Source organism: Pieris napi, chromosome 3 (assembly GCF_905475465.1).
Source record: "Pieris napi chromosome 3, ilPieNapi1.2, whole genome shotgun sequence".
In the NCBI taxonomy this organism is placed as follows: Eukaryota; Metazoa; Arthropoda; class Insecta; order Lepidoptera; family Pieridae; genus Pieris; species Pieris napi.
In genome coordinates this window covers 1,719,242-1,743,139 of record NC_062236.1, presented here as the reverse complement: position 1 = coordinate 1,743,139, position 23,898 = coordinate 1,719,242, and the positions used below count along the sequence as shown (strand labels likewise).

General features: G+C 33.5%; 1 protein-coding gene across 1 annotated transcript in view; it reads left to right on the top strand.

Moving 5' to 3' along the window:
• The window catches only part of LOC125063468 (A disintegrin and metalloproteinase with thrombospondin motifs 3-like), a 64,128-nt gene extending 47,656 nt beyond the window's left edge, over positions 1-16,472 (top strand). Inside the window, exons 12-17 of the mRNA XM_047669926.1 lie at positions 421-785; positions 3,545-3,645; positions 8,566-8,688; positions 13,766-13,870; positions 14,664-14,796; positions 15,642-16,472. Of these exons, the coding sequence (XP_047525882.1) occupies positions 421-785; positions 3,545-3,645; positions 8,566-8,688; positions 13,766-13,870; positions 14,664-14,796; positions 15,642-15,902 (1,088 nt within the window). The 3' untranslated portion in view covers positions 15,903-16,472. The remainder of the gene's footprint in view (positions 1-420; positions 786-3,544; positions 3,646-8,565; positions 8,689-13,765; positions 13,871-14,663; positions 14,797-15,641) is intronic.
• Positions 16,473-23,898: the final 7,426 nt, after the last annotated feature.

Here is a 23,898-nt window from a genome sequence, read left to right as displayed (position 1 = left end):
TATACCTTACTTTTGTTGGATGTTTCCTGTGTCTGCTACATTTAAATTAAATGTATGAGATTGCCAAACATTCGCTAGCATATCTCAATTCTTTTGCAAATGCAACGAGAAAATGAACAAAAGTAGTTGGTAATTTTTCTCAGTTATTTATAAAAATCTGAGCAGTACTTCGATGTATAGGCAGATTTCGTCACGATGTTTCTTTCACCGTACAAGCGAGTGTTAAATGCGCATTTTTTTTATAAGACTCAAAAATCCATTTTACGTCAGACACAGAATTACCTACTTATCTATAAATAAAATCCCAAGTGAACTGGTAGAGAAATTCAAGGCCAAGACCCAGAGAGCGTCACTGGCTTTATTGTTTATACACCACATGAATAACCACATGTTTCCATGCGAATTAACTTACATTTTCAGGTTGGACTCGTCTCACTGTTATCCCTCACGAAGCAACAAAACTATCCGTGCACATCGCCACTCCTGTCTCTCTAAACATTGCGATACGTGAGCGTCGCCGAGATAGACCAATACTAGAACTGAGCAAACATTCTAAACGCTTCGATATTGAAACCAAAGAGAACAAATACCTGAAATACGATCCTAACGTACCGCAGAATCTGCAAATAATAGAAGTAGATAGCAATGTCATAGATATTAAAGATGAGAAATATGGTTATGTGGGCGAAGCTATTGCGGCCGGGGGGTTGGTGAAGTGGAATCAGACTGAGAATGATGTGTTTATTACGTCTGATTCGAGGCTGCATACAGATTTGATGATTATGGTAAGTTATATTAGACTCTAAATTCATTCAAGATATGGACAAACTCAAGCTTTGGAGTATGCGTTTATTCTATATATCTACTAGCTGACCCGGCAAACTTTGTTTTGCCATGTATGCCATATATTATTTCTAGGAAAAAAAAATTTAGTTCAATGAAAATAACTATCTACAATAATAAAAATAGGGGTTGATCGTAGAGGGGTGAAAATTAGGGGTTGCATGTATTTTTGTATGTTGTATCACAACAACAAAAAATTGTCAAAAAATACAAAAATTTTTTTGGGGTGGACACCCCTTATAACTTTGGGGTTTGAAAGATAGATAGTAGCCGATTCTCAGACTTACTGAATATGCATACAAAATTTCATAAGAATCGATCGAGCTGTTTCGGAGGAGTATGGGAACGAACATTGTGACACGAGAATTTTATATATTAGATATACATATATATAAGATGCTCAATCAAAGAAAATAATTCGGTCACCTGTCCTTTATGAAAATAATAGAGTTCACGCCTTATTCCAGTTTAAGGACAGCTGCATTTTACTTAAAACTGTTTACACAATTGTTCACAATTGTATTTCTTTTGTCTTTTAAGAAATATTATTATAATCAATTTAAATGTTACACAATATTTAATATTAGAGGAAGATTAGCATCGATAACTGTTATGTGGTTTATTCCGTAGCGTCCCAATTGTATGAAGATATGTTACAAAAATTGTTTCGCTGGGAAACGATGCCTGAGCCTCCAGGTTATATAAGTTAAAGGTCTTCTTAAATAAGTCAAATGTATTTTTAAATACGTCAAATGTATTTTTAAATAAGTCAAATATCTGCCTAAATAACTCAAATTTCCTTTTAAATAAGTCAAATTTCTTCTTAATTAAGTCAAATATCTTATTAAATAAGTCAAATATCTTATTAAATAAGTCAAATTAACATTTTCTTCTGAAATGACTCAAATTTCTTGTTAAATAAGTCAAATTTCTTCTTAAACAAATCAAACTTCGTTTTAAATAAGCCAAATTTCTTCTGAAAAAAGTAACATTTCTTCTTAAATGACTCAAATTTCTTTTTATGTAAGTCGAATTTCTTCTTAAACAAATCAAAATTATTGCCATTGCGTTAAGATTCATCACTTAGCTCATGCAGCCACTGAGCTGTGGTGACGTTGTGTATTAAAACGATTAATTCAACTAGTAATAGATAAGGTTCATACATAGCTAGAATGTGCTAAATCTCGGAACTCGATACCGGCATGTCGTGCATAACTTACGTTAGTTGGTTCAAGTTTAGAATTCCAAGTAACGTGGAAAATCGATACGGATTTAAATAACACATGCAGTATCGTGAGTTATTATTTTCTAGTTTCAGGAGTTTTTTAGAGAAAAAGTTTTACATTACATTTCCTACAATCTCGTATCATCTCGACGTCCGTCGTTACACAACTGAGCGTTTTTACGGCTTTGCCGCCTACCACTATGTGGACCAGCTTTCCTGAAATATTTCGGAAACAACTCTACTTACGCCCGAAAATCTGAGATAGAAATCTTAATCCAAATGTTGTAACAATAACCAATCGACGATTTGTAATAGCCATCTGTCGATACAAGCTATACCTTTGTATGATTGAATGCCAATATCCTATCTTAAAATTTTACAGATTGGTTGACGGCTGAAACAATCTGCATTTGCAATCCCCCAATTATCTCGGATTACTGATAATAAAATGGTCTTACAATTAATATCTTCAAGTAATAGCGTTAGTGATAGTGATCTGGAAGTTCTAAGATTATTATTAGCGTCCATCAGAGGACGGCGATATCACTTAAGGGGGAACCTCCTTATACACAACATACTCAATAATATAATCTCTGTAAACGAACAACTTGACGAATTAAGAGTGGCAGAGAGATAGATAGTTAATGAATTTTGATTAAAAGCTTTGGAAACGAAGCCGGTGAAATGTTTATTTTATTCTTTTGATTATTCACAACGATTTCCAAAAACTTTCCATAAATCAAGAAAGTATTAACCTCTTTTATTCGTAAAAATACTTGCATATTAAAGACTATTTTCATACAATCCCTCGGGAAATTAGCTGGAGATTATAAAAATAACAAAAGGACAGCGTGTGACGAAGGACGAGGGTAAAGCTCAATTATTCACAAACACTTTCCGAGTACAACTTAATTGCCGCGCTTTTACTCTCATTTAATGACGCCTTTTAGCATTAACGCTACATTCACTTTGAATATCTTTTAAACTATCGAGGATCTGAACGGGTAAAAGTCGAGTCAAAGTTTCAAAATTCTTACTTTTTATCGTTGTCTTATCCATCCATTAGCCTGTTTATCTTTATCATTTTCTTGTATTAGAAAATTAAAGTCTATTTATTGATTGCTTTGCCGCATCTATTACTAACATACAATATGTTAGCAATAGATAACATACAATATTTAGTGAAAGACTAATATGTATAATAATTAAATGTAATGTGAATTCATCGTTATTCCTGTCTTTGCTGCACATTTGTGCAACATAATTTAGAGAAAGATGCAACAAGTTAATTGTAAAAGATGGCATGAAAAAGAGGGGCAGAACCTTTCTTCAGGGTCATTCTCGTCCGTTCTACTCCTTCATCTTAGTTGTAATACTATACTTTCCACCCTTGTCTCTTTATTATTTATCAGATTGACTGCATGAGACCGACAACGTCTGTCTGCTCGCGTGTGACTTAAATATAAATGTTTCTAGGCTATACCAGAACAACCAGCAGTTACAGAACATATATTATCCGTGGAAGTGGCTGTCAACTACAGTACCCCAGCCTCGCGGACTCGTCCTATGGAGTACAGGTATTGGCTTTTTATAACATGAACACGGATACGTACTCACGTCAGTGCTTAATACTTGTGACGGTTTATTTTACCGTAAAAGTGAACATAGACAATTTCACTTTGACGGTAAAATGTTACTGATCAAGGCATATTTTAAAATGGCTGAGCACGGTGAGCAAGTAGTGCTTATCTATCAAACTGTAATAGGTTGTAGTTTTCTTGGTTAGATGCTATACGAGTGATCGATTAAAAACTATATTGAAATTTTGAGAAAGTTGACTTAAATTAAAAGCATATTTGTCCTACACGTTTAATATGATTTGAAACCTCATAGTAACAAATATCACAAAACTTCACTCCAATATTGAAGTATGAAAAAATCATATATATATATAATAAGACTAAACTTTGGACTTAGACTTTAGACTTATAAAATGAACAGACATTATATATAATTTCGCATGCCAATACAAATTGGACTAAATAACTGTTAGCCAATCACTTTCCATGTTTTCTCGTTTCCCTGTAATTTATAAAAGCCTTTTAAATCCCTGTAACATAAAATTCCTCTAGCAATAAAATGGTTACGAAGCTTTTCCACTAACTGAAAACTAATTTTCTCGACCAAACTGCAAGTTGTCAACAAAGCGAGAAAATTCTTTCGTTTCAAAGATTCCGATTTTAAAAACCTTCGCTACCACGACTTCATTCTGTCATTTATAAAAATTGCATTAAGTGGTTTCCTCGTCTCGTTATATTAAATCTCTTAATACACTATGTCAAAAATTAGATATAGAATAGATTCAAAGATAAATACGCCCTTCAGTTTCATAAAATACGAACCCCAGGTACCTAAAGGGCAGATAATTGAGGGATGGGTGTTCATGGCCTGCCGTAGTTGCCTATTATGGCCAATGCCCAGGCTCGTTAGTTAGCGGGAAATCGAACCCAGAAAATTACCCACGAGTTACACACCATGAACTTAAATCGTGGAAGAGATAAAATAGTTGTATAGGTACCGCAAGCCCGAAACTCTATCTAACCGTTGCTTGAAAAGAATTTAATTTCTCGTACAGATATTTTACAAATGGGTTCACAGAAACGTTCAACACTTTATGCGTAATGGGAGATTTTATATAAAAAATTACATATTGAAATGAATATATATTTTAGTCATTGTTGGGTGTGGCAGAGAAAGAGTAAATGTCGTGAAAATGATCGCGTTAAGAAGTGTGTGTGGTGTAGCATTGCGTAATAGGATAAGTAATAGTGAGATACGTAAGTTGTGTTAGTGACAAGAATTCGAAAGTAAATGCTCTCTGGTCTGTCTGGTCATGAAATATGGGTTATCTGGTCATGGTGCTGTTTCGCGAATTTTGTAAACGTTTTTGACATTCATAAGAATGCCCTACGACGCATCTGAATAAACGTATTTTGTATTTTGATTGATTGATTGAATAGAACGAACGAATGAAAAGAAGTTAACAAGTAGGATATACAAGATAACCGCGGGTGGTGAAGACGGGAAGGCCTTGTTGCACATACAAAGTACCCATAATTGACGAAGAAAGTGGATGAGAGGGAGAGATATCAGCAAGTGGAGATCCGAGATCTCAAACTCAAACTCAAAATAACTTTATTCATATAGGTAAACTAGTATACTTATGAACGTCAACAGAAAAGATGGTAAATTGATTCTAAATTTACATTTACTACTAGTTTGTAAGTCAAAGGCGTAGAGCGGGCAAGAAGAACTGGCAAGAAATTCCCCGCCACTCTTTTTAATCGCCAAGTTTCGAGTCATACAAATTGTTTGAACTTGAGAAAATTAATCGCAAAGATGAGTACGGTAAAAAGGCGTGAAGACATCAATAAGTAAAATGCTTACTTTTGTATATTTGAGAGTAGTTTAATTAAGACTTTTCTATCACTCACATTAGAATTATAGCTTTTCTCATATAACTTCGATCCTCAAACTTTGCGACAATATGACTTTAATACCGTCGACGTAGGAATTTATAATTGAAAGAGAAATGTAAGTTTGTGACATCGCTTTAGTTAGGTTCTTTCTTCAACTTCTCAAGTTAAAGTTTATATTTATTGGATTTCGGAGATGCGGAAGTTAGTAAAGGGAATCAAATATACGATGGAAATATCTTTGTAAGTTTTACACTATTTTTTACTTTATAATTTTAATGATAAAGTCACAATTTTTTTATGAAGCTTATAATATAACAAGAAGATAACTTCTTGTTATATTTACCTAAACATATGACGGGCTAAGAACTAAGCGAAGACTATGCGTGACCTAGAAATGTTTTTTCTAGTAATGACCATTGTGTGTTCTAACCACACAAATTAAAATCTGTGTTTCGACCAGGACTTAATTCCTTTAACCTCGGCACCACTCGGCAAAGAAAGAGCTTAAGACAGTTTTAAGATCTGATTGATTGAAAATTAATATCAAAAAATAATCATATTCATCGAATTTCCAAGACAGTGCATAATAATCGTTTAAAATACATACGAAAATAATTGATGAACTAGACTTAACTTACTTACTTATAAATAAAATAAATCAATGGCGCTACATCATTCATAGAGACCTCTTTCTGTATCTGTTTCATGATAATTTGTCAATGTAACAGGCGAGTAGGTGATCAGACTCCTGTGCCTAACACACGCTGTCGACTTTTTGGCAAGGCAAGCAGATTTCCTCACGACGTTTTCCATCGCCGTTCGAGAGAATGTTAAATGCGCACTTAGAAAGAGTTCATTGGTGCACAGCCGGGCAGCGAACCTACGACCTTAGGGATCAGAGTCGCACGCTAAAGCCACTCAGTAAATAATGCCCTGCAATAGGGATTTAATTTAGTATTACGTAACTATTTTTATCTTCTGCTCTGGACCTGTTTAAGAATATTATCCAATGGTTAATGTGAACTTTAAATGTACATTTATGAAAATGTCAGCTGGAAAATTCGCAATATCCAGGCTTTAAAAGTGTATGAAATACAATTCTTATTTTCCACTCCGTCGGTAATTTAATTTCTCGTACAATATATTTTACGAAAGTTCAACACTCGTATGGTTTCACAGAAATTCACGTTCACATTTTGCCTTATTTCAGCTTTTACATAGATCTTAATTAAAATGTTTATCTAAATGAAAAACTATAATTAAATTTATATAAAAATAATATGAAATATCAAATGGTTACAAGATTTCCTTATTGGGTTTACGTCAGTTCTATTCCATTTTATAGACAAGTAGATGATCATGTGACACATGTCGGTTTCCTCACGATGTTTGTCTTCACCGGAGCAAGTGCTAAAAATCCACGACCCCAGAGATGAGGGCCCCACACTTAAACCAATAGACCGAGTTTGCAGTAATCATTGTAAATACTTGTTCTATTATGGTGTAATGGGTAGTAAATATCAAATTAAATAAATAAAGATTATAATAATTATTCGTGGATAGTTCGCAATCAACACTATTTCTAATGTAATACTTTATTATTTTCCTTAATTGATGGGCTATTTTTGGTTATATAATTCTGATTTAAAAACAATTAATAGCAGTCATCTCAGCCAACTTTTCGTTAGGAAAGCTTTGCTGTATGTCCTAAATATAATTTTAAAAGCACATAGAAATCTCTCCTTTCATCGCAAGCTTTCAAAGAGAAATAGGAATGTTGTCGTCGGTCAGACAGTAAAGTACTGACTTTGCCAGAGATATTCAGGCAGACTATTTACATAATATTAAATTGGCACCTTAATATCTACCCGCGCACCGTCCACGATTTATGCGAAACATATTACGCAGAGTTGAAGATTCTGAGACCTAGCATATAGTTACACTCTCACACTCACCCAACACTTATTTTATTCAGTTATAAGCTTACAACATCACACACAGTACTACATCTACTAATTATTTTACAAAATCTTACATCTAAAATGTGTGACAATTAATGTAAACATAAGTTTCACAAAAAAAATTAATCAGAAATTAAAAAATATAATTAAAATATACAAGCACACAATAAAATAAAATAAAATTACAGAAATTTGTTGGCACTTAAGAGCAGAAAAAAAAGAAAAATCATCAGCAAAACACTTATTATGCCCTCACTCACTTATGCAATCACGCGAGTTACGCGTTGCGCGTATATCAGTTTGGTATTTGGGTATAGTTTAAAAAATTTTTCAAAAGCTGTAAAATTAAAACAAAGATGTATTTCTATAATATTTGTAACGTATTATATTTTTTATAGAAGAGGTGGGAACCCTGACACAAGTATTTTGTTACTTAAAGGGATCTAACAATTGTTGCAACATTTAACATAATATAACCAATAAAACAAAACACTTCGAGTCTTTTAATATACCAACAGCTATTGATATAACATAGAGCCTTTTTAACCTTTAAGAGGTGTTAGTACTGTCCATCCTATAAAAATATTTTGGCTTAGCTAACAAACAACTTTATTTATTTAGCTGTAAAACATATCTAGTAGAGTTCAGATTGAGGCCTCCGTAGTAAATCAAAGACAGGGAAGCTACGCTCTTTAATTAACATGTTTTAATGAATAGCGTTTCATGTACTTAAGTTACAGTTTTGATTTTGAATATAGAATAATTCGCGTAACATCACTTCGTTACTTAATATAGACATATAAAGATAATATTAGAATCACAACTATTGCATAACAATATAACTATTGTTCCTTTATATAATTTGTGTGTTTTCTTTGTGTTAACCTATTTAATCGACTAAATTATCTTTATTGCAATGAAGTGTGAATAAATAAATAGATATAAAAGAAACAAAAGTGCGTCGATGTAACGTGTGAACATTACAAATAAATTTTTTCTCTTATTGGTGAGACGTAACATTAATGTAGTAGTATATTTAATTAGAAATATTGTTTAGATGGTCAAGCGATCGTGGCCCCTGTTCAGTGTCCTGTGGTGGTGGTGTCAGGATGGTGAGGCCGCGTTGTAGCCGTGGTCAACATTGTGGAGCGCCGCGCTACGAGCGTTGCAACACCCACAGGTAAACAACTTCTGGGGCAAGGGGCTTCAGATAAGTCATACTCAAATGTGACTGGGGCGGTGGCGTTATGTGACGGGTCATTTAATTTCCTCAAATATGATTGGGTAAAACGATGGCTGGCTCACACGTCATGCTTGTGAACAGGTGCCGGAAATGGACTGCGAGGTTTCTGTTCAGTTTTGTAATTCAACAAATAAAGAGCGAACCTGATCTCCCAACTTCTGCTTTCTTCTATCTCCGTTTGTCATAGTCATTTTGTATGATGATTTGATATTTTAAAAGAGTACCGAGAGTTTTTTACGCCGGCTTTTTCTCTCGGCCTACACCGATGCAGATGAGTAGGGATGTCTACCGATTCATATTTAATGACGTGGAATAAGTGATACCTGTATCTTATATTCCATAATAAACATATTTTATTTATAAAGTTAGTAAGTATAAAGACAGACCATTAACGCCAAACGAATTTGTATGAAAATGGTCACGTGTCAAAGCTAATATCATTTCGGATTAATACCTGCAGCTGAGTTTCATCATCGGACGTCGAGGTAGAATACGAAATTCCACCCGTATCACCTCGACGTCCGTCGTTCCACAACTGAGAACTTTTACAAGACAGTTTTCGCCGCGCACCACCTCTATGTGGAACCAGCTGCCCACTGAAGTATATCCGACCCAATTCGACTTAAGGTCCTTCAAGAAAAGAGCGTACCAATTTTTAAAAGGCCGGCAACGCAGTCACGAGCCCTCTGGCATTGAGAGTGTCCATGGGCGGTTAGTATCACTTAAAATCAGGTGAGCCTCCTGCCCGTTTGCCCCCTGTTCTTTTTTCTTTCATTTTTATTAAAGCGTTTCCCCATTCTAACGTGACTGGCGTCAGAATGTCCAGTTATTTTTTTTCTATATTATGAGTAACAAATAATCTTTCAATTATATATTGTCCATATATGATAACAATTTCACAAATCCATACTTAAGCCTCGACTATACATCAAACGTCCGCCGGAGTCCTAAATAAATAAATGGAAAATAACTGCGGGCTTGGAAAATACATGTTTAATATATTTCCCTTTGTAATAGGTGTCTTTGTGAAGAGTATAACTAGTTACGGATATATTTTATGTAGTTTTTTAATATATAAAGTTGCTTTACGTGTAGCTTTATGAGTCAGCCACAACCGGCTGCAGCTTACTTTCTATTTTCGCTATACAAAGTATAAAAAAAAACGTCATGAAGAATTATAATAACTATAGTCTGATTTTAATCCCGTAGAATTCTGACAGCTATCATTTTTTGACATGGCAGAGATTACAAACCTTTTTGGCTGGGCACATTTTTCAATTTCAATACGAGTCAACATCTGACTCTGTACAAACATTTTATTTGTAAGTGAATGTAGCCATTTTATTAAGTGCGGTCCACATTAAAGTGGTTTTGCGGCGATTGATAATTACGTCCCTTTTCATCACAAACAGTAAAAAACGCACAAGTAAAGATACATTTTTTTTTAAAAGGTTTACTAAACCTGGAATTGGTAGGAAGTGATGCCTAAAGAATAAAATAAAGTAAATAAAGTTAATTCGATATATTGTTCATGATATCGAAATATTTGTTATTTTTGTATTAGGTCACTTGAGTAAGTAGGGGAGACCGGGTACAAACGTAACGGCGGGTCGAAAGTAACAAATGCTCTCTAGATTCATCCAATGGTCCAACACAGCTCCGCCGCCGTCAGGCGATAGCTGAGAGCACCCCCCTCACTTGTAGTTAGTCGCCGCGTACTTCAAGCACTGTTAGATTGTGTGAGAGGATACTAAGTGTTTTTACAAACCAAAAGTAAGTTTTTCGATATCTTGTTATTTAATGTTTACATAGTCGTAAAAGGATGGTAGTAATCTGAATGTTTGCATATCTATTTTTGATTAGATTGATTGTACATTGTTTAAATTTGTTTTTGTTTAGCTCGTTCCGTTCTAAGGTTATATTTCATGTTTCAACAAAAATGAGGAAGGGTACAAAAGTAACATAGTCCTATGGGTACAAAAGTAACAGGTTACTGTTGTCCCCGCAATGATTTAATTACCTTTACTCCAACAGAATGCCGCGACAACGCATAAGAACAACTACACGACACATAAGTGTATAGAAAAGCGGCGGATAAATTTTTTTCTGAAAGGTGGCACGATAGTCAAATGGCTGGTAATGAATGGTTGACGGGTTTTTTAAAACGGCACCCGAGCCTCTGTTTGAGATCTCAGAGTTTCAACGAACATAATGTGAGCAAATTTTTTGATAATCTTGCCGAGGTAATTGATAGGTACAAATTTGAGCCAAAAGATATCTGGAATATGGATAAGACAGGGGTCCACTGTCCAAAAACTTAGCACGATTGTTGCTCAAAAAGGAACTGAACAAGTAGGTGCAGTAACCTCAGCAGAACGTGGAAGATTAGTAACTGTTGCTGTTGTGATTAATGCTCAAGGAGGACACATACCTCCTTTTTTCGTATTCCCATTGAAACAATTCCAAGACCACATGATACTTGAGGGTCCTGTTGGTTGTGCCGGAGCTGGCAATGCTAGTGGATGGATGCAGAATGCAGAACTTTTACTTTTTACATAAATACTTGTTGATAATAAACAAGTATTACATATAATATTGTATTAATTACCAACCTCTTCTTCTTGTTACTTTCGACCTGCCTACGTGGTCGAAAGTAACAACTGACGTTTTTTTTTTAACTCTCTGTTATTCATATAAAACACACCATAGTAAAATAAATCGAGCTGCTAGTGTAAAGAACATAAACTGAATTTATATATGGTTATATTAATTTAATGATAATATTAAAACCTAGCCACAAATCAAGTGTGAAGTACAAAGTGTTACTTTTGTACCCGGTCTCCCCTAAATATTAAGATTCACCTTTTTATAGGTAAAACATTAAAAATACGTAGCATTTTATTTTATTGCCCTAAAATGGGTCAAATTTCTCCCTTTTTCGGTGGAGAATTTTTTTAGTAACAACATTTATGACATGCAGAATTCTACGGAATTAAAAATGAGCGTATAATTCCAATTTATAAGTTACTTGCTTCGGATTGCAACTTCGGCCCACGCGGCGTTTGTTTCAGTTCGACATTTTCAACAAAATCGTTATATTTGTTTTTTAGGTATTGCTGATTGTAGTTATGTAGTTTTTGAGGTACCCGCATTAATATAGATATATATTACGATAGATATATATCCGATCCACAAAGATATTAAACAAGCTTTCAGTAGCCGAGATATATTCGAGATTTTTAGTAATAAATAGATTTTTTAAATTTTGAACAACGGTGGTTTTCAAATTATAATATGTATACATAATAGAACAAGCATAAAAGCTGGCGCAGCCATAGAACAGGCGAAAAATAATAAACGGCTCAACATCTTTCCCCTAACTTTGATGACTTTGTTCCCTATGGAGACTCTTGTGCCAATACACAGGCGCTAATTAAATATTTAAATTGGCCGGTGAGCCCAGAGCTGGTGATTTCCTCACTCAACGAATAAGTAGCGCAGTACAGCGTCGAAATTCAAGTTTTTTTCTTTTACACAATGTTTGTAAGGAGCTGCAACCATTACACCATGTTCCACATGACATCTTAAGTAATAAATACTAATAAAATAAATTAAAAACAAAGATTTGTCCTCTATCAGCAGAAGGCATGGTGAAATAGGAGCACGCACATACATTCTCGTTTTAATTATTATTATTCAGGTTAAGAATATTGTTAATACCGTATAAATATTTCTTACGGCATCGAGTAAAACATTGAATTTATATACAATATGTATAATATACAGCTTTACAAGAGTGGTTTCGCTTACAAGATTGAATTTCAATGAAGTATCAAGGCCTCAAGACGACGCGTCCAATCGAATATATTGTCGAGGAACGAGTATTGTCTTTGCTTTATTTATATTTTGTAATCCTATACGCTTTTACCTTATATTTATAGAACAGGTATAATTTTATATTAATGGCTTATTATTGCTTGGCTTGCTGCCGTGTGTTTTCAAGGGGACAATGATAATTTTATATAAAAACTATATGAATACATTTCATTGGTATGGCAAATACATTTATCCACGGAAAAAATCTCTGATAACTAAAATTTTATAAGTTTGGAATAAACTACTTTGATGGTCTGCCTAAACAATGGTCTTAAAAGCTGTCACCATAGGACATGACCGCGTCCACTATGTGGTTTAATTTAAATTTACCTGATTCGTCAGGCTTTAAAATCGAGTTACTGAACCACAATGAAAATTTAATTTAATTTCATGAGGAATTATGTTAGGACAACGGACATTTGTTATTTTGGTCGAGGCTTGCTATAATTTTGTATTTACATTTTTATATTTAATATTACGGTAACTAAATGCACTGATAATCCTCTTTTATTCTCCTCTCCTCGTTTCGAAAATATAGCTAATAATAATAATAAATAGTTTATTTGCAAAGACAGTGGTATTCAGATTAATTATAAAAAAGCCGCACAATCAGTCATATTAAAATAGGCATGGAAATGCCGAATTAATTATAATAATAACATTTAAGTTGTATAGAATTGTCGTCAAAAGTTATGATCTATTCTCCCACAATATAAAGGAACATTGCCTTTAAAAAAATAATCAAATCGGTGTGATAAGCATATATAGACTTTTGTAGTGTTATCTGCACAGGAATCGCCAATATATAAAAATACAGAAAAATAGAAATAACCCCATCCTTGACTTACAAAAACAAACGAATGAAATTAAAAAAACTTGACTTATCAGAACGAAAATATTGTCAAGATGAGAAGATGTTTCAATTTTCAGATCTAAGCACTTTTACACCAAACGATTTCTCTTTAATTAAACAGTTTTTTTTTGTTTTGTTTACTAACACATACACTAAGATCGAAAAATGTAGGAAAGGTACACTAGTATTGTGTTCCTACACTATTGTGCACTTTTAAATTAAAAGTCACCCAAAACCCATATCACAAATAACAGAAAATTCCGTTAATATTAATCTTTTTGGCAGTTGCTCGTTTAAATGGGTGGGGGCTGGGTGGGAGGAGTGCAGTGCCACCTGTGGGGATGGCGGTGTTCAAGAGAGACAGCTGTTCTGCGTGCCGGTTAACGTCAGGTAACGAGACAACTTTGAGCTCCAACTTGTGCCATCAATGCTATTTTTAACTTCAAAAGCTTTATTCACGGTCTTGACTTTTTTATAATATTCCTTATAAAAAGCAGGGGTCACCTGTTTATACAGCTATATATAAGGCTCTTTTATAAATAAATGTATACGTTTGCACTGCAACTAGAAACTCCTAAAATTTTCACGGACATTTCAACCCACATACGCACAGATTAATTAATATGAACACTATAAAGATTATTATTATTACATTATGTATTTTAATTGAAAGGTTGCAAGTGTATAATCAATAATGATACTGGTCAATATAACTGTTAAACATTCGTAACGTTATCAAAAAAACATAATACATTTCGAGGCAAGAAAGCTGTTTTGTAGCATTCGTCAGTGTGAAAATAATATTATGAGCCCGAAACTGGGCTGTACACATTTATTTCGCACATATTTCTAGTACAATGAAAATATATCATTGATTTTACACGCTCTTTCAATATTTTTGCATAAAATATGTTAATATATGCTTCGTTTCACACCAAACCGAGGCCACAAAATACTATTCAATAAATTCTTTATATTTGTGACATCATTGTACACAACTCTTAATCTGTGACAAACACCGAGCTATATGGCTTCCAATAGTTAATATGTATTTTATAGCCAGACACGGCCAAAGCGTTCAATCCCTATATACTGGCTATATATGCAAAAGATCAAATTATTCTTTCATATACCGTGGGAAAGGATGTTAACAATTTTGACACCTTTGCAAATTCTGTTTCAGTACATCCACACGTAGAGAGCTGATACGACGTAGCGTTTCACCAGCGTTATGTCCACCAACTGTCCCTGCTAAGATACAGCCGTGCAATCGGCTGCCTTGTCCTGTCTACTGGCAAGAGATGCCTTGGACTCAGGTACTCAACCAATTAAAAATTAATATTTTGCAATGTCTTCTTTTAGCTCTTAATACTTATTTTCTTCTATTATATCTTATGACAATGACCTGTTTGTACGTGTTCCGGTCCGGCGGTGGAGAGGCTGACTATCTGTCACTCAGGTCTCCTGTTACAGAGACCAGACTCTCACATACACTTCCTTATGTTATCATCTTAGTTTAATCATAATAACCTTGTATGTATATGTGAGAGAAGAAATAAAGATTATTATTATTATTATTAACCACTATTATGTTCGAAGATGTTGTTATTTGAATCAACGATAAGGAAGACAGGAACATTACTTTCGAATTCTGTATTAAAATAACTCTCTTTTCCATCTTTTGTTGTCGACAGTTTCTCGCTAACAACGAAGCGTATTATCATATATATCATATTATCATATTTCATATATTTGGTACAATTTAATTGCCAACTTTTAAGTACAATAATATTGTTATCAGTATAATGATAGATCAATCGTTATATTTAGGAAACACAGGAATAAATAGTTTATTGAATGGCTTAAGTAACTCCGGTCTCCAAGTCATCATCATCAATGGCATAAAGCCCCAGGTGGGCCTTAGCCTCCTCAAGTACACTTCGCCATCGTAATATATCCAGTGCTTAACGCGTCCAATTTTTAATCCTTATGGCTTCGAGGTCCTTGACAACTCCATTCCACCAACGAAGCCTTTCTACCGGGGTTTCTCTTGCCACCGGGTTGTGAGTTCAATAAGGACCTTGGGGCGCACATGAAGGTCTCCAAGTATAGTGTTATGTATTCCTTTAGAGAAATAACTTAGCTTATATTTATTTTTCAGTGTTCAACAACATGTGGTCGCGGTGTGTCTATACGGCCACTAATGTGTCCCGCATCAGACGACACACACTGTGGCTCAAAGCCTCGAGAGCGGCGCAGGCGCTGCCGGCTTCGAAGATGTCCAACAAGGCCCGCTTGTCCAGCTAACGATACAACGCAATACTGCGAGCTCTTCACAAGAGACCAGCTAGAACGGAACTGCGTTGTACCACCATTTAGAAAGTATTGTTGTAACGCTTGTAGGTCAATTGAAACTGGTTAATATACATTGAAATATATTTTATAATAGTACCTACAATTTTTGATACAATATTGGCAACAACAAATTTAAAACATCTTTAGTAGATATGAACTCTAGATAAAATGACTTAACTAAACAAATGAGTAACAACAGTTTCAGCAAGTCCCTTGATTTCGTGTTAAGTATATATCCGTTTAAGGAGTTTAAATATGCCGCTATTTATATGAAAAAACGGTCCGTCATCAGTTAAAAATAGGTACATTGCATCCCAAAGAATCGATATTGTACAAAAGCAAATTAAGTTTTAAGTCACTCATAGCCCAATTTTAATCTTAAAGAATTGACAAGAAGGATACAAAATGTAATGCATAATATCTTATTGTTTTATCTGACTCTATAAATTTGTCTACGGGTTTAAATTCAGCCCCGCCTCTAAACAGTATTCACTTCTCTGTTGTATAATTAAGTTATTTATAAGTAGATTTAAGTTTGTAACTTCTTTGTAACATGGCATAAGCGCTAATCTGTCAAATGTAATCGGGAACAAAGTGCCATAACAGAACTCGACAATAAATATGCTAATCTCCTAAACGGTGGTATTTATTTTCGTGAAAGTCAGAAGTTGATGAATATTTCATGAAAGCCAATCGGATCACGATAATCCTATCTCTTGTAAAATTCGGAATCTTTTTATGATAAATAACCAGTGTCGCCCCGGCGAACGTAGAAAAGTCTATGCGGCTTTTTTCTTTCTTCAAAATGGCGTTTATATTATAAGCTAAACAATAATGTTACACAGAAGGATAAAGACACAAGGAAGAAGTGGCTATTTGACACCTTCTTTTGCTTAATGGGTTAGGATGACCCCAAAGTTGAGTAATTAATTTGTTTAAAAAAAGAGTATATTCTTCCCTAAAACACCGCAAAGCACGCACTAAATGGGTGTCTGTGGACAGCGATAACTGTCTTTTTTAGGCGTCCCATAGACTCGTCCTATTCTAAAAAAAGCGTTTTTATTTTCATACTTTTAGAGCTTCTTAAGTCGAATTGACATTCCTGGTTCGACTCTTCTCTACATTTTACTAATGATAAACAGAACTAGGTAGCGTGGTTCTCAATAACTTCTCTTTGCTTTGTTTTTATTGGACTTAAGGTTTGTAAATTTGGTGTGTAGCGGGTAATTCGTTTCGGGTTTTTATGCAATTAAAAATTAAATATAAAGAATTAGAATAAGATGATTAAGGGTTGGTTCAGAGTCGACTAAACTAAGCATTACCTATATGTATATATCTACAGTATAGTTGCTATCTTTTCTAAAATATATGACAAATATGGTAAGCATAAAAGTTACAAGAAATAAAATACATTAAAATCAGCAAAAAAATACTAGCTAAACAGCGGATTATGTATCAGATAAACACGTTACAATGCTTTTTTTTTAAATCGATCAGCCCACTACTGCATATATCAAGCTCTGGATAAGTAGTGTTTATTCTGTTGTATTCGTGAAGAGTTCGAATGAGAGGTACCTGAACTCCTAGTTTAGGAAAATTCTGCAGATTTTAAACCTTGGGACTTTAGACGAGAAATTATGACACACTGATGTATCCTCCACAGCGTTTAACGTAACACTTTAAAAACAAAATACTTTTCAATCCCATTCTGTTTAATGTCTTTCCTTTAAGCTTTCAATTCAATAAAATGATTTACAGCGCACAATGAACTGAAACAATGTCCAATCGTTTTCAGGTGTCCATTGATTTTACGACAGAACCATAAAACAATTGCACGCTATTTTAAACTTTAAGTACACAGAAATAAGATTTACAATAAACTGTCATTTACGTACACCGTCAGTTGTAAGCAAACGCAAAGAAAATTCGCCGCTCAAAGGAAAGTGCTCAAAGAGAAAATTCCGATACTCTATACTTTAAAAGTACCTTTGGCATATCCTTTTTTCTAAGATAAGCACTGTGGATTACTCGGGGTGAATATATTATGGATAATTCTATGCGGGTTTATGTTCAAAGTACCGTAACCAGAAACTACACGTATTTTTTTTATTAAAAGGCTCGCAACGCACTCGCGATCCTGCTGGCATTGAGTGTCCATGGGCAATATCACTTAATATCAAATCCCTTTGTTGTTCCTTAAAAAAAAAGATAATCTTAAATGTCGGAAATAATTACTTTTGGTCGCGAAAAATGTCACTTACATGCAAATTGTGTCAGGCAGGCTCTTGCTGAATGATCACGAAATACATTTAGTAATCTGAGGCCCACCAGACATTTGAAGCTACATTGATTTATTGATCGTTAAACTTTCTGATACCATATGAAACACAGGGAATAATAATACGGCATCTTTTCTCTTATTACACATGAATGACTCTAGCAATAGTGTTAACTAATTAAGCCTATATAGTATAATTATAGAGTTAAATTTTTAGGGCCATTAAATAATTTGTGAAGAACAAATGACCTTTTCGTACATCTTTGATGTAAGAGCCGAATCGAATTCCAAATAACTACTAATTGGGATCATTTGTGGCGTTAATCTTAATTGATGTTCTCTTCTTCATTAAAAGGAAAGAAAAGATTTCTTTACTTAGTTTTAAAGGTTTTAAGGGCTGACACACGTTGACGTTTTGGGTCTAAGGCAAGCCAAATTCCTTACGATGTTTTCCTTCACCGTTCGAGCGAATGTTAAATGCGCACATAGACAGAAAGTCCATTGGTGCATCGAGGATCGAACATAGGACCTCAGGGATGAGAGTCTATCTAATTAAAAGATACTTAGGTAATTAATTTAGCTATACATACACATACTATACGGTTTACTTTAACTAAGTAATTATGCTAAGATCAAAACAAAACTAATTCAGAAAATTACGATTCGTAATTACTTCAAACCCTTACCTTTTTTAATGATTTGAGAAAGTTTGAAATTTATGATTCCGGGAAGACAGACAAGTTTCTCGTTTTGATATTTAATTTACGAGAATGAATTGCTTTTGAGCTCCTTCCGTTTTTATAACATCAGGGTTGATTATATTAAATTATATCATAATAATCACTCAAATATAACTGTTTTATCAAATATAATTGCTTTTCACCTTTAATAAATATACTTTTATTTCGTAATCCTACAGCTAACATAAATTAATATAACAAAAAACAATGACTAACCTCAAAATATATTATTGAAAGGAGTCCCTTTAGGCAAGGTTCCTAAGATACTTTGAATTCTAGACCAATTCTTTGTCCGATGTAGCTGCCATATATTCGGTCTCGTGTGATGTCGACTAACCTTTTTGCTATTTCCTTAAAAAGCCTTATAGCGCTAGAACCCCACGGACAAAGGGTCTTACACCAAAAATTTATTAACTGCTTTTACAACTTTATCAAATTAGGAAGTAAATCAAGATCATTAAAATTAAATGAAAAAAGGACTTAGACTTCTAAAAATAATTAAATGCTTAAATGTTTAACTTGCTGTACATATTATATTAATAATTAAAAAATAAATAAAACTAACACAATACAAACAAAATTAAATAAATAAATATTACCGAGGGTTACAAAGTGGAAAGGGCCACCAGGAAAAAAAAAGGAGAAGAGGTCAGGAAGTTGGTGGAGAAGATTGGGAGAAAAATGCTTAAGTCAGAGAGAGATGGAGCCAACTGGAGGGGGCCAAAAAAATATATTTTATTTTAAGTGTGTCCATTTTTTTTAATGTTGCAAGGAATAAATGAGGCTTAATTATAATGATAAAATAGCAGTATCTTGGACAATGAATTGACGATCGCTATATCCTTTATAGGCAGGATTGTGTGATTGTGAACTGTGATATATAACAACAATATATAGATAAAACATTTTTATACTAGCCAAAATAAATATTAAATCAGGCCCTATGTATAAAGAAGCTGTTGATATAATTTTATCCCTATCATAATAACACTGAATGAGGTTTCTTTGGCTTATTCAAATTATCCAAGGGCGTTGATGAAGCAATTAAGATTAGCATAAATAAACAAAACTTTGGGAGTTCATCGGAGATTATTACAAAATACGAGAAACATTGATGTGTAAACAATGTATAAATTCAATTTGTTTCGAAAAAACAAATAGTTTCGAAATAATTAAACCAAGAAACCACGCTACTGAGTCTAGTTATTGTTCATTGAAATATTACATGGGCTGAACATTTGTTAGAAGACGAAATTTTATTTATGGGACATGTAGGGGTAATAGCTTGGTCAATACAAGCTTAAATCCAACCCCATAGGTTGGCGCTCTTGTCCCCCGGCCGCCATCTTGGAAAAAGGGGTAAAAACACGTTTTTGGCTATATATCCTAAACTATCCATCGTACAAAAAATTTGTAACGTCAGATTTTATAGCAAATCAATACAATTATGTATGACTTTTTATCATTCATCCAAAATTCAAAACGCTGTTACAGCGATCCAAAGTTGACCGGGTTCGTCAATGCTCATGAGAAGCCAGTCAAAACAACATTTTTACTTTAATTTTATGTTCTCTCGTTTATTATAACAAATTTTCGAAAATTTTTCTTTAATTCCAACAATTTTACGTATTTAATCCTGACTATTTTCCTTACTACAGAACTTAAAAGAATTATTGCTTCTTACAATAATTTCTAAGAGGAATGTACATTTTCGAGAATGTTTAGCAGGTATAACAAAATATTAGGAGGTTTTTTTTTTCTATTTAATACATGTTATTATTAGTATATGTTATAATATATTCCAAAAATACATGATAACATGAACATAAATTTTATTAAAAATAAAAGATAGTAGAAATATTATACTTCCAACTACACATATTACTTATTAATACCTAATTAAAATTCTTATTCGCCTAATACTTATCGTTTAACAATGGGGATAAGGTCGTTTTTTAAATTGATTAGCCCACTACAGAATGTATCAAGCTCTGAATAAGAAGGGTTCATTGTTATATTCGCGAAGAATTCAAATGAGAGGACATCATTATATAAAAAATTATTAATTATAAGCTATAAAATAATTATAAAAGATTTTACCTACATGCAAGTCAATCAAGAGTATAAAAATAAAAAAAATATTTTATACTAGGAAAAAATTAATAAACACGTAATATCTAATTCGGCTGTACTGTTGTTTACCTATCCTATAAAAAAAATAAAAATAAATCAGTGGCGCTACAACCTCTTTAGGTCTGGGCCTTAGATTTCTGAATCTGTTTCATGATCATTTTTCAATCTTAAAGGTGATCAGACACACGCCGTCGACTTTTTGGGTCTACGACATGTCGGTTTCCTAACGATATGTTCCTTCACCGTTAGAGCGAATGCGCTAAATGCGCACATAGATAGAAAGTCCATTGATGCACAGCCGGGGATCGAACCTACGACCTCAGGGATGAGAGTGGCACGCTTAAGCCACTAGGCCAACACTGCTATCTATCCTATAATGCCTACCAACCATACATCAAACCGTATAGGTCAACAAACAAAAAATATTTGCTGATTATCAGTGTAATGTAAAACCACCCTTCAGGGTAACAGGAGAGTGTAATCAGTCATGTTACTGAATCTTATAAATAGCAACCGAAACATTTTGTACGACATTGAGAAACGGTGCGTGAATTTTTACGAAAAATATACTCTAATGTCACGAACAGGCGCGGCATTTAACTCTTAGTTAAAGTACTATATCTAACAATACTATATTATGTATTACCTACATATATTTGTGTCAAAAACGTAATAATTTTTTTTTTAAACAGACCAAAGAGATCTTACTTCATACTACAGCGATGAAACAGAAGTTTCTGACGGCTATAATATTATGACAACCAAGTAACAAATTTTGGAAATGAAACTTCTTTAGGCGCATGATGTGCAGCGTTTTTGTCAAAGAAAAGGGAGAGAGCGATTAAGATGGACTGAGAGAGAGTGAGAAGAGCGAATTACCTTATAGAAATTCTATTTTCAAAATTAAAATTTCGTATGAGAATTTATGAAATATTAGTATTTTATATTTTATGCAAAAAATTTAATGAAATCTCAAATGATGAATTGTAAGTTAAAATGCCAAATTAAGTTTCGACATTTTTAATATTTTAATGGCAATTAAATTAATTAAATTCCTAACATATCTTCCTTCCTTTTCCCTCTCTCGGAATTCTAAAGTTTTAGATTTGTATAAATATGAACAAGACTTAAAATTTGCTTGGCAAAGAAGTTTTACTTCTGACATGTTACGTTAGGAACAGTTTTATTTGGAAAACTCAACTATAGTTTTTTTTATTATTATTTATGTTAACAACCGTTAAAACCTTCCCCGATGTTGTGGAAGACAAATATTTCGAGATTATAATTAACCAAATCGGTCCAGCCATTCTCTACATTTAGCGAGAAATAACGCTAATAAAAAAAATAATAGAAATGAACGGCAATTCATTTTTATATATACATATAGATGATGTTTTCTAGTGCTTGCGTGCAGAGGCTTATTATTATAGACCTGTCATATTGTGTATGTTTACGTAGGACATATAATAGCGCTCAATTGTGTGTACACACACAATGTTGAATTTAGGAACATTTTTTTTATTGATAAAAAGCTTGCCAACGCTCGGCACACTGATCTATTGGTAAAAACAAACACACAATACAATTTTTAATGTGACAAGCACTTATAGGCAAACATGACAAACATGTAGAATTCAAACAAATATTAATCAAAACAATAATTAAACAAAACAAACATAAAAAAAATCAATTACTAATCAAACATTTTTTTTTTATTTCACAGTGCCCATAGACACACAGATAGCCAGGCGGCCTTTAAAACATGCATGCACCAATTATTATAGGTGCATTTATTTATTATGACAGACGTTTCAATTTTGTATTATATCAAGCAAAAACAAACAAAAAAGCTTAATATAATCTGTCCACGTACGTTGCGAATTAATATTCCCCTACCATTTTATTTGATTAAACCAGGCACAATAGAAAGGACGCTTTTATTTTGCGCAGACCTCAGCATTGTGCCGAATTTATTGATTCTGTTTACCAATAATATACGATATTTACCAAGTGATTTCTTTTAAAATTAACTGTACTAAAACCCAGGTGTTTCATGGTTAATTGAGTTGGTTTTTCTACCTTTTAGTGAAATTGTTTTATACATTTCGCTAAAAGGTACCAAACTTTTAAATTAAATTTGATTTTCTTTTTAATAATTTTTATTATTACTTTGTAGCTTAAGAAAATTGTAAATAAAATTTATTTATATAGGTATACTAGCTGACCTGGCTAACTTCGTTCCTCCCTACAACCTTATAATATCGTTGTTACTTTAATTTAACTTATTTTAGGATTTCATTAATGTTAAGTATTACATTAATACAACTTTTTTGCAAATACAGAAATGTTTTATTGCTTGCCATTGCGAAAGAAGAATGGCAGTTTTACACATTAGGTATCTTCTCTCTAGCGTCAATATGGCGATACTGCATGTTAAGCACTTTCTGATATCCAACATCTCTTGATCAGGATCAAAGCATGGTTATGCATCTCCTCATTCACCTCAAGATCGGAATTTTGAACTGACACGAATTCGACGTAAAATGATGCGTAGTTTTGTCAACAGGTGGCACCATATGGTTTTTGCATTCGTAAAATTAATTAATTAATTTATTGTTATTCGATAACTTATCCGATATTTTATTGCTTATTCTGCTATTCGGGACGGAAACAAATCCAACAAATCAAAAACCATGGCAATCGGTCCAGCCGTTCTCGAGTTATAAGTGCTGTAACAAACACGACTTTCTTTTATATATATAGATTGTAAATAACATTTCGCTTGTGAAACCTTGATTTTTTTATGACTCGGGACAAAGGAGCGGATTTACTAAGAATTGAGTTCGAACCGCCGCCCATAGACAACTGCAAGGCACGGCGGATTCCGAGTAAGTTGCCAGACTTTAAGGATG